This window comes from Mixophyes fleayi, chromosome 7 (assembly GCF_038048845.1).
Source record: "Mixophyes fleayi isolate aMixFle1 chromosome 7, aMixFle1.hap1, whole genome shotgun sequence".
In the NCBI taxonomy this organism is placed as follows: domain Eukaryota; kingdom Metazoa; phylum Chordata; class Amphibia; order Anura; family Limnodynastidae; genus Mixophyes; species Mixophyes fleayi.
In genome coordinates, this window is record NC_134408.1 from 23,037,208 (window position 1) to 23,049,985 (window position 12,778).

Sequence of the window (12,778 nt, forward strand, 5' to 3'; positions counted from 1 at the left end):
GTACATTTTGGCATGGTCACATGTTTGTTGGTTTATTCACTACTTGATAGTTCTATATGTCTACATGACTAGGATTTTTGCAGCACTCACTTTTCATGTATTGTTTTTCTGGACCAACAGTGTCTAAGGTGTCACTAACATCGATCATCTATAAAATGATGCCCATCCCTTTAGATGCCTTAGCTAGTATTTTATTCAGCTGTTGGTTTGGGCAGACGATCATGAGACACTGAGCTCATGTGATCATTCAGAGCCAATGTGCTGGCAGCTGGCAGCTTGATGATGTCACAGGATGTTCCTCAGGAGCGCAGTGAGCATGCTCCTGCCAGAACATGGGGTGATCACACTCTCTAACAGTCATGAATATTCATAGCTGCCCAGAAGATGGATAACTTCATACATTTTCTAAGATATAGACCAGTCATTTCTGATTTTTCCCTGTATTCACATTGCTCTAGTCCATGTCTTTGACCATATATTTTGCTATTGATTAACACACACTGCATGTCACATACTATTGTGATATGTTAAAATTGGACCTGTCATCTATACACAGTGGAGGTAGCCATTTTGTGGACTGCCATCATATCCATGAGAAGAATACAGCCTATGAAGTCACTGGAGACAGGACTTGTGCCATCACTGAGCCAATGGTTTCTACAGGAATATTGCTTCAGCCAACAAAATGGCTGCCTCCGTCATGTGGGGACGGGAGGTACATTTTTTTTTATCAGCCTTCTACAGTGCCATTTTTTTTTCTGCCTATGTTCATCACATTAGTGTAGGGTGATACTCCTGAATAACATGCCAGACAGATAGTGCCCATTGTATGCCCAGCACTGTGCAGTCTCTTCAGCACCCTCTCACCAGTGTTTACCACCTGAGCTCTCAGGCATGGCACCCATGATGCACGTTACCAATCATGTCTGTGACATGATTGGTAACATGCAGGAATCTTGCTGAGCACACATTAGCAGACCAGAGCAGGGAGGTAACAATTAACCTGGAGAGTGTTCAGGGAGAAGGAAGAGTCAGCGGAAAAGTTCTTGTTTAATGAGTCTTGTTTCTTAAGTCAGCACATTCTGAGTCACCACCTCCTCCTCGCACCTTCCCTGATGCCAGTAATCAGTATCTCCTGTACGTTCACTGCTGCAGCAGCAGGTACTGTGGCATCACAGGAGAAAGAGATTTTATTTTGCTGTAATGTCTTAGAATCCTCTGTTTTCTTACAGTTCCATGATTGGTTGGGAATCAGTAGAATGTTCAATAAATCAAAAACTTAACCCCTTGTTAAAACCTTATGTGGTTTGGTGCCATAACTCTGTAATATGCAGCAGACTGAGGTAGTGTGGCAAGGAAGCTAAAGGGGATTTATTATTTTTAAGTATATAATATTTAGACTAATACCAAGGAAATTGTAATAATTCGGCCATGTATGACATTTATAAGGATTTTCCTTACTGACAGGATAGTTTAGAAACCACTTCTCCACTATCTTCCCTTTAAACATTTCTAAGTTTTGGACAGCTGATATACTGTAAATGGGGTTATTTTGGTTCTTTTCATATATTGGGGCTCAGGTAGAGTTGGATGCTGATAGTACCTAAATCATTAGTGGCTATATTATGCGCCACCTCTAAATGACCAATGTTGGAGGTTTTAATTTTTTCATTTGAGCTCTTTTCGCAGTTTATTGAAATTGTCACCATGCACCCTACAAAATAAACTATTTAATATTAAACTTTTCCTGGAATGTATCTGTGTTAGCCTCAGTCCAGGAGATTGTACCGTTCTATATATTACGTATACATGGGAGAAGACACCTATGATGTGATTCCTGTCTGTCTGTGCAGTTTGTTTTAGCTATGGGGAACTACCTGAATGACGGACAGCCCAGAACTAACAGGACAACTGGATTCAAGATCAACTTCCTTACTGAGGTATGTCCCCATATTGTACGTCCGATAACACTTTATTCTTTTTTGATTATTAAAACTTTGCCTCCTTATGAAATACAAAATCTTTGCATGTCCGTGGGTTCAACGTTAATGCAGGATTCCTGGGCATATTAAGGGCCTATATCAGAGGAATTAATGACTGACATCAACAGTTTAGTATGAATTTTGTACTTAATGAGGCCAGTTATAATATCCTTCTACACAAGTAGAATCTCATTTACAATGAACGTTTGCAGTGTTTATGGATATGTATGTTAGAAAAGAGACTATAGGTTGGTATTATTACCATAGAGAAATCTATAAATTATCAGTATAAAGAGATCTGGGGTATGTTTACTAAACTGGGTTTGAAGAAGTGGAGATGTTGCCTATAGCAACCAATCAGATTCTAGCTGTCATTTATTTAGTACATTCTACAAAATGACAGCTAGAATCTGATTGGTTGATCCTGCCATCTTGATCCAAAAATGCATGTGCTTCCCACACTACACCCACTTGTGCCAGTGTAGGCGTGTGAGTGACAGAAGATCATTTATGCTGTCATTTTATACTTTTACAGCTCGTTATTATCCTTTTCTGCCACTAATAATTTCCAGAAGGCAGAATTGGACCTGGCTGGGAATCAGTGGATGGTTAAAGCATTGAACCTATACTGATATATTATGGGCACTGTAGACATGCCTCCTTCCATCTCTCACCCACTCAGATGATTTATTTGGATCTGTTTTACAGCTCAATACCACGAAGACGGTGGATGGGAAATTCACTTTTTTGCACATTCTTGCCAAATCCCTCAGCCAGCATTTTCCCGAGCTGCTAAGCTTTGCCAAGGATCTCCCCACTGTGCCTCTCGCTGCCAAAGGTAATCTGTCCTCTGCGTTATACTGTATTATATTTCCAGTATTTTACACAATCGTGGCATAGCTGCCAGCTGCTGTCCGTTACAGGAACTGTGGCAGATTTTACAGATTAGTCCTTGCAGTTCCTGTTAATTTATATACCGAATGCAGCCTGGGTTTTAGAACGTGTTCTATATTGAAAAGAAGCAAGGATAATTCAAATTCAAGTTCAGTAAACATATCATGATGAGGATCCAATGTCTACAGACACATATCATACATGATTTAAGAACATTACTTTTATACAGAGCCTAGCTGTATTTCCCCGTGGTGTCAATACTTGAACATTTTTGAGTAACGCTTGATTATCTGTGTGATGTAGGGTGAATTCTTGTTTAAATATTGTGATATACTTTCCTGTATCTGGTGACTAGTGTCAGAAAAGGATCTGATTTCCATTTAGGGGCAGATCCATAAACCAGACTGCAATACAAAACACTGCCCACAATACACCCAGAGATAGGCGTGACTATAATAATCACCACGACAGAACCGGTCCCTGCCTCAGTCACACCTCATCCATGTACAATCTGTCAACACATTTTGTACACAGTTCAGCTTAGTTGGCAGCTTTCCTTATATTTAAGACAAATAAGGTCACTTGATTTTATACAGATCTCAGACAACATATAATATCCATTATCATTTACAGCAGGGTTCTTATAATACACAAATGTCTCTAATAAACACTGATATTATTTACAGGACTTAATGCATCACCATCACTGTATTATAGGAGTATTATCACCTCTGGCTTCTAGGTGCTTTTATGGCTGCATAACACCTTGTTGATGTATAATATTTTGATTTTCAGAGACTGTTAGATAATGGGGCTATTGATTACTTAATACCCGTCTTTGTTTTCTGTTAGAAGGAGCTGCGTTTAGAGATGGGATTATTGTGTAACATTCTGGGTGTCTGACCAGTGTCCTGTGTTCTGTGTACACAACTTTTTTCTTCCCCAGTAAATCAGAGGTCACTCACCGCTGACCTGAGTGATCTACACGTGACTATCAAGGAGATAAAAAACGCCTGCAGCCGGATGACCAGCTCCCCCCAGGACAAGTTCCCGCTCACTATGAGTGTATCCTCTGCACTGTACACAAGTATTATGTAATGGAGAGTTATGTCGCCCTACTCTTTCTGTGTTACTCACTAGTCAGACACTGTGTGATTCCCTATGCAGTCCCTCAGAGTCTGTGTGATTCCCTATGCAGTCCCTCAGAGTCTGTGTGATTCCCTATGCAGTCCCTCAGAGTCTGTGTGATTCCCTATGCAGTCCCTCAGTCTCTGTGTGATTCCCTATGCAGTCCCTCATGGTCTGTGTGACTCCCTATGCAGTCCCTCATGGTCTGTGTGATTCTTTATGCAATCCCTCATGGTCTGTGTGATTCCCTATACAGTCCTTCAGAGTCTGTGTGATTACCTATGCAGTCCCTCATGGTCTGTGTAATTCCCTATGCAGTCCCTCATGGTCTGTGTGATTCCCTATGCAGTCCCTCAGAGTCTGTGTGATTCCCTATGCAGTCCCGCATGGTCTGTGTGATTCCCTATGCAGTCCCTCATGGTCTGTGTGATTCCCTATGCAGTCCTTCAGAGCTTGCATGATTCCCTATGCAGTCCCTCGGAGTCTGTGTGATTCCCTATGCAATCCCTCATGGTCTGTATGATTCCCTATGCAGTCCTTCAGAGGCTGTGTGATTCCCTATGCAGTCCTTCAAAGTCTGTGTGATTCCCTGTGCAGTCCCTCAGAGGCTGTGTGACTCCCTATGCAGTCCCTCAGAGTCTGTGTGATTCCCTATGCAGTCCCTCAGTGTGTGTGGTTCCCTATGCAGTCCCTCATGGTCTGTGTGATTCCCTATGCAGTCCCTCAGTCTCTGTGTGATTCCCTATGCAGTCCCTCAGAGTCTGTGTGATTCCTTATGCAGTCCCTCAGTCTCTGTGTGATTCCCTATGCAGTCCCTCAGAGTCTGTGTGATTCCCTATGCAGTCCCTCAGAGTCTGTGTGATTCCCTGTGCAGTCCCTCAGTCTCTGTGTGATTCCCTATGCAGTCCCTCAGTCTCTGTGTGATTCCCTATGCAGTCCCTCATGGTCTGTGTGATTCCCTATGCAGTCCCTCAGTCTCTGTGTGATTCCCTATGCAGCCCCTCAGAGTCTGTGTGATTCCCTATGCAGTCCCTCAGTCTCTGTGTGATTCCCTATGCAGTCCCTCAGTCTCTGTGTGATTCCCTATGCAGTCCCTCAGTCTCTGTGTGATTCCCTATGCAGTCCCTCAGTCTCTGTGTGATTCCCTATGCAGTCCCTCAGTCTCTGTGTGATTCCCTATGCAGTCCCTCAGTCTCTGTGTGATTCCCTGTGCAGTCCTTCAGAGTCTGTGTGATTCCCTATGCAGTCCCTCAGTCTCTGTGTGATTCCCTATGCAGCCCCTCAGAGTCTGTGTGATTCCCTATGCAGTCCCTCAGTCTCTGTGTGATTCCCTATGCAGCCCCTCAGAGTCTGTGTGATTCCCTATGCAGTCCCTCAGTCTCTGTGTGATTCCCTATGCAGTCCCTCAGTCTCTGTGTGATTCCCTATGCAGTCCCTCAGAGTCTGTGTGATTCCCTATGCAGTCCATCATGGTCTGTGTGATTCCCTGTGCAGCCCCTCATGGTCTGTGTGATTCCCTATGCAGTCCCTCAGTCTCTGTGTGATTCCCTATGCAGTCCCTCATGGTCTGTGTGATTCCCTATGCAGTCCCTCAGTCTCTGTGTGATTCCCTATGCAGCCCCTCAGTCTCTGTGTGATTCCCTATGCAGTCCCTCAGAGTCTGTGTGATTCCCTATGCAGCCCCTCAGAGTCTGTGTGATTCCCTATGCAGTCCCTCAGTCTCTGTGTGATTCCCTATGCAGTCCCTCATGGTCTGTGTGATTCCCTATGCAGTCCCTCATGGTCTGTGTGATTCCCTATGCAGTCCCTCATGGTCTGTGTGATTCCCTATGCAGCCCCTCAGAGTCTGTGTGATTCCCTATGCAGTCCCTCAGTCTCTGTGTGATTCCCTATGCAGTCCCTCAGTCTCTGTGTGATTCCCTATGCAGTCCCTCAGTCTCTGTGTGATTCCCTATGCAGTCCCTCAGTCTCTGTGTGATTCCCTATGCAGTCCCTCAGTCTCTGTGTGATTCCCTATGCAGTCCCTCAGTCTCTGTGTGATTCCCTGTGCAGTCCCTCAGTCTCTGTGTGATTCCCTGTGCAGTCCCTCAGTCTCTGTGTGATTCCCTGTGCAGTCCCTCAGAGTCTGTGTGATTCCCTATGCAGCCCCTCAGTCTCTGTGTGATTCCCTATGCAGTCCCTCAGTCTCTGTGTGATTCCCTATGCAGTCCCTCAGTCTCTGTGTGATTCCCTATGCAGTCCCTCAGAGTCTGTGTGATTCCCTATGCAGTCCCTCAGAGTCTGTGTGATTCCCTATGCAGTCCCTCAGTCTCTGTGTGATTCTCTATGCAGTCCCTCAGTCTCTGTGTGATTCCCTATGCAGTCCCTCAGTCTCTGTGTGATTCCCTATGCAGTCCCTCAGAGTCTGTGTGATTCCCTATGCAGTCCCTCAGAGTCTGTGTGATTCCCTATGCAGCCCCTCATGGTCTGTGTGATTCCCTATGCAGCCTTTTCCCTCCTAAAATGTTGAGTCTCATTTATGGTTTACGACACCAGGTGGCGCAGAAGTCTACGAATCTGTCTGTTGATGATGATATAAGTTTGTCCATGTAATAGTCCAGCCTACCACGCCATTCTTTTGAGGTTGCGGAAGGTGAGACATTCAGTGAACTGGTATCATCACTTTAGCAACACAGTTCAGATGATTTAAAGGAGATTTTTTAGATTGAGCCATGGGCATATGGATCAAATTGAGGAGCCCGAAGCTGGGACTATCAGGGACTTCACTTCCCAAAATTTCTTTCGAGGTGGTAATCTCCCTTTACCAAATGAAATGGATTTTGGGGCAATTCCACCAAATATGTAGGGTTGTCCCCATAGCCTCGTTACATCTCCAGCATGTATTAGGTACTCTTGATACACCTTAGAAAGGAGGTTAGGTACCATCTGGTAAGAACTTTATATTGGGTCTCTGTAACTACTGTGCTGATTGAACAAGCGTTTGTCATTCGGAAAATAGTGGACCAATAATGTTCCCAAACTAAACCACCCAGTCCTTCGTAAAGCAGAAAAGATAACTGCCGAACTCAAGAAATGTTTTAGCTGATAATGCCAAATTTCGAAATTAGATAATCCGAATAGTTTTAATGTCTCCAAAAATGTACACACCCAAGGGACCTACCAGCTGGCCAACATGCATGATACCAACTCGAGCCCAAAGCTTAAAGACTCCAACCGGGAGTCTTGGAGGGAAAATAGGGTTGGCAAACAGCGGTGTCAGTGGAGAAATCAAAGAGGAAATATGCTTCTGTATCCATAGTTTACCTAGCTAAGGTAGTGCCAATGGTTGGATGACGCATAAGAGGTAACTTGGGCAGTCATGGTAGTAAGGCTCCAAAGATTGATGCTTGTCCACCCCAGGCTACTTCCGAGCATGATGGTGTCATTATAAGTGGAGAAATTATGCAGTTGTAGGTTAGCAACTGTGGCGGGGGGAAGTGTGTGTGGGGGGGTGATGAGTGCCACAACTTGGAATAATTGATTTTGAGGTTAGAAAAGGTTCCAAACCTTTGAAAGTTTGCAACCACATTCAGAACTAGGACTACTAGGCTAGTATCCACAGCTAACAGGTGGTCCGCAAAGGGTGTTAATTTGTGGTCAACAGCTCCTACACGAATGTGTCTGTAGGTGAGAACTTGGGGTCAGGTAACCATTGGTGGGTGTGGATTAATATACAGGCAGTGGTAAAGCAGAACCGACCAAAAGAAAGTTTTTAGAATGAGATGACAAATGATTTATGTGACAATGTGGGAATTGATATATTGGGTGCAGGAATGGTGGAATAAACTAAAAAATATGTATTATTCAGTTCAACAGATAGGACAGGACACACTCTTCTTAATACATGAGTCCTTAAAGCACATATATAATTTAAAATAAAAATATATGAATATTACAATTTACTTCCTTGGTACTTAGTTTTTCTGCCTTTGCTATTACTTTGTCTGCAGCAAGTTTGCAGTAATAAAACAACTTTAACGCTTACATTCTAGTACTTACTGACTTATAAGGATATGATCTCTGTACAGCGCTGCGGAATTAGTGGCGCTATATAAATAGATGATGACTAGAAGTAGCTCATACGTAAACCATTCATCCTACAAATAGTGACCTTAACCCGTTCCTCAGACGTTCCTAGAGAACACATTCCCCTCTATACAGAGCCTGGACACACTGCAGCATCGGGCCATGGAGGATTTCTATAAAGTCTGCTCCTTCTTCGGAGAAGATCCCAAGGGCTCCAGCACAGAAGCGTTCTTTGGAATATTTGCTGATTTTATCAGCAAGTTTGAGGTAAGAGCCTCCTGTGTGTTTGTGAGAGTCCTTATGGACACTAAGGATACTTTTTAATACAAAAGTAGGTACTTAGGAACAATTTATCGACATAAGGTGCTGAGAGAAATAAATGTAGAAAGAATAGCCCATTGCAACTGGAAAATGTTAACGTAGAGGTAGATTACAGGTAATACGTGACTTTCCATCTGCTTTTGAACCGGATGTTGTTGCCTATCACTGGCTTATTACCTGTGGTGTATATTGAAGTATACTAGGGTGATGCATTATTAAAATCTATTTTGAATAATTTTTTTTATTGAAGGAATAATATTGTAGAGATGTAATATGTTAAGATCTGTTAGCATTCACCTTACATCAATGTCGTCTTCTGATGTCCAGAAAGCATTCGGAGATCTTCAAACGGGTGACACTCAGCTACCGCCAGGGAACCCCTCGCCACCTGTGTGGTAAGGAAATGACTTGTGGGCCAGATGGAAAGGTGATATACGCTTTGGGCTGGGTTATCCCTAACCTTACAGGAGGTTACACCTCGAACATACCGCATGGAAGCTGCAATGAAGGAGAGGAGCGAGTCAGGAAGTAGAGGTGGACCAACGTGTACCACAGGTGGAGGCAAGAAAAGTCTCTTTACAGCGAGCAGCCACCATCGCGCCTACTCAACGCCAGATATCAACAAGACGAGGCTGGGAAAAATGTAATATATTCATTACGAGGCAACGAATATGGAGAGAAACACTGGCCAGCAATCACACACAAATGTTATTTATTCTGTTACCGACTGTGTTTATTTGACCACAATGCCTATTCTTTGTGACTTTTATAGGAAACGTCTCGCAACTTGTCGACCTGATCCCTCTCTCCCGTCCGCTCCTGCTTCTTTGTTTACATAAATTTGCCACAGCTAAACCTACGCTATTACTAAGCCACCTGTCACAGAGCATACATGATTGAAACACCTTGAGGAAGAAATATTTATAGATATATTATAAATATATTGTGTCATTTTACACAGAAAATCTTCAATGCTTTCTTGTAAGCTGCAGAATTTAACTGCTAAAATAAAGAGATGTGTATTTATTATATTTACAATTCTGTTTTTGTTTTGTTTTAGCATGTTTAGTTAATCTTTGAAGGAGTTTTATACTGGATTGCTGTTTAAGACCTTGTCAAAGTTGTAACCCTAGCAAAGCACACCGCCACCTATAGGCAGTTAGGTTGTACTGCATATAAAAAAAAAGTGCTGGCAGCATCATTTTTATCTAGACATGCATACAAATAAGAAATAGTAACTAGTGATATATTATACAACGCAAGAGAGAAAAATAATAACCAGTTTCTAGGTTTGTATTTAGTATAAATCCATTAATGGGCAATAGCAAAAGCTCTGTTCATTTTAAGGTCCTTGCAGACTACATGAGGGTTCACTTTGGAGAAAAAAAAGATATGACATTTCCAGTGGGTTCTTTACTGTAAAAGCTGTGGAAGGCACTCCCACAAGAACTGTAACTGTAGAGAATGTTAAGAAAGGGTTACACATTTTCCTAACAAAACAGAATATACAGGGCTATTGGCATTACTAACACAATATAGAGCAGGCCTGTCCAACCTGCGGCCCTCCAGATGTTCCTGCTATCAACTGGTTGTCTACTGGCAAAGCATGCTGGGGCTTGTAGTTTCACAACACCTGGAGGGCCGCAAGGTTGGACAGGCCTGATATAAAGTATTGATACAGGGAATTGTCCCATTGTCTGTATGGTGGATTTTTCCCCTGGTAGGGTATATTGGTCTAAGTGTTATAGAAGTTTTTCACCTTCCATTGGATTAATTAGGGTTTTGAGGATGAAAACTTGAATAAACTTGATGAATATAAGTCTTGTTTCAATCTAAACAACTGTCACTGTATTTTGTATTTGTTTCAACAATTGACACATTGTTTATTCAATACTTGGTAGATGCGGCTAATGATATGTTTCTGCTATATAAACTGCATGCAGCATTGGTTTTCTTCCAATGTTGATCATTTACATTTTCTTTGGCTCCTGTTAAGGCTTTTCATGTCTGGTTAAGTTTCCAGTGATAATATAAATGTTTTGTTATTCATTGCAGCTTTCACTTAACCTGTAACAGTGAGGCTGTTATACAACAGTCATTAACAATTGAGCAATGTTTATGCAGAGAATTACTTTATCATATCTGTTGCATATGTGAGTAACACACTTAGAATGTTTTTGAAACATTAACTGACACACGGCGACGTGCAAAACTGGAGTTTTGAGCCACAACGTACTGATGTCTTCTAAATCTGGACGTCTGCTTATCAAAATCTGACTCCTTTCATTAATGAACTTTCCAATGCATGTTGTACATCCGGTTCTAAGTCCATAACGATCATTTATTTGTTTCATGATGCGGACATACAGTAGTGTGTAAGTCGGAGCAATCAGGAATTACACAAGATCAACATTGTATTGAAATTATGATATTTTGTACCTTTTCCTCCTGATAGAAAAGGGATAACTCTGATTGTTGGGATTTTTGTCTGTGCAGTTGGTGATTACAAGCACTGTACTAGTTCCTGGCTCCGGGCAGCTAATAATTATAGTTGCAGTGAGCTAGTTTCTCTGGGTAGTTGGTGGATACAAAGACTGTGCTAGTTCCTGGCTCGGGGCAGCTAGTAAATAGAGTTGCATTGAGCTAGTTCTTCTGGGTAGTTGGTGGCTACAAAGACTGTGCTAGTTCCTGGCTCCGGGCAGCTAATAATTATAGTTGCAGTGAGCTAGTTTCTCTGGGTAGTTGGTGGATACAAAGACTGTGCTAGTTCCTGGCTCGGGCAGCTAGTAAATAGAGTTGCATTGAGCTAGTTCTTCTGGGTAGTTGGTGGATACAAAGACTGTGCCAGTTCCTGACTCCGGGCAGCTAATAATTATAGTTGCAGAGAGCTAGTTACTCTGAGTAGTTGGTGGATACAAAGACTTTGCTAGTTCCTAGCTCTGCACAGTTGGTAATTATTGACATTGTGCTAGTTCTTGGCTCCAAACAATTTGAGATTAAAACCACTGTGTTTAGTGCATATCTCAGGGCATTTGATAATTACACATACAGTGCTAGTTCCTGGCTCCAGGCACGTGGTGATCACAAGTACAGCACTAGTTCCTGGCTCTGGGTAGCTTGGGGTTTTGGTACAGCGCTAGTTCCTGGCCCTGAGAAGTTGGTGATTACCAGCATTATGCTCTAGTTCCTATCTCTAGACAGTTGGCGATTACAGGTACTACACTAGTTCCCGACTTTGGTCAACTGAGGATTATGGTACAGTGGTAATTCCTGGCTCCGGGCAGTTGGTATGTACAGGTACAGCGCTAGTTTCTGGCTCTGGGTAATTGATGATTACTGGCAGTGTGCTAGTTCCTGGCTCCAGGGAGGCCACACACATTAAAGTCTTAATAGATTATTGTATTCCAATTGGTTCTTTGAGCAATTGAGGGTGGACCAAGTAAGTGGCACATAATATTACCAGAATACAATGGAAATTGTCTTACAGGTTACCCTACTAGTTAGGGGTTGGCCAGTGACCTCCCACACATCGCCACTACGCTTTTCCATACTTTTGAACTATATCTATTTGAATTTTGATTGTTTTTATGTCTTTTTGCTGCAATATTTGGGCCGTAACCTGAAGGGGCCCGATTCACAGATTGATCAAGCTCCTCTGCCGGACCACTGAGCAACGGGATGTCTGTCAGATTTGGCCATACATGAGAGTGGTCTGACATGATCAGATGTGCTTTTCATTCCACCGAATTTACCATCTGTCCTCACTCACATATGATTTTCATCAGATGCCGTTTGGGATCTCCAGCCTTGTTAGTCCAATGCATGGTTGTAATTTGGGGCTGATTTGGTATAAAATGGCTTTGTTTGTGGAGGTGAGCGAAGATTTCCATCACTGTTGTGAGAAAGTCACCTTGTTCTGCATTTGCCCATAATCATGAATCTATCTCTAACTGTATAGTATATCTAATAATATGGAATATCTAATACATTTTCTGTTCATTGCAATGGGAACACCTTTAAATTCACTGTTAAAATAAGTGCAAAGTGCCCCCCCTAGTTATACCCCCACCACACATCAGCGCTGTTGTCTCCATTCTATTCGTAGACTATCATCATTATTTATTTATATAGCGCCAGCAGATTCCGTAGCGCTTTACAATTGGGAACAAACAGTAATAATACAATACTGGGTAATACATACATACAGAGAGGTAAGAGGGCCCTGGTCACAAGCTTACAATCTATGGTAGACTATAAATATATGGTAATGTCAATGTAAAAATACAGTGCAGAATGGAGTTCCGTAGAATGTTGAGGAAACAACGGAACTTGGAGATTGTGTAGCTGAAACCTCGCGCTCCTGCTAAACATGATTTGGTCAAAATTTT

At 42.5% G+C, this 12,778-nt stretch overlaps 1 protein-coding gene across 1 annotated transcript in view; it reads left to right on the forward strand.

Moving 5' to 3' along the window:
• Nucleotides 1-9,427, forward strand: part of GRID2IP (Grid2 interacting protein) — a 77,758-nt gene extending 68,331 nt beyond the window's left edge. The window contains exons 19-23 of the mRNA XM_075179343.1: nt 1,854-1,940; nt 2,691-2,820; nt 3,823-3,941; nt 8,172-8,336; nt 8,718-9,427. Of these exons, the coding sequence (XP_075035444.1) occupies nt 1,854-1,940; nt 2,691-2,820; nt 3,823-3,941; nt 8,172-8,336; nt 8,718-8,789 (573 nt within the window). The 3' untranslated portion in view covers nt 8,790-9,427. The remainder of the gene's footprint in view (nt 1-1,853; nt 1,941-2,690; nt 2,821-3,822; nt 3,942-8,171; nt 8,337-8,717) is intronic.
• Nucleotides 9,428-12,778: the final 3,351 nt, after the last annotated feature.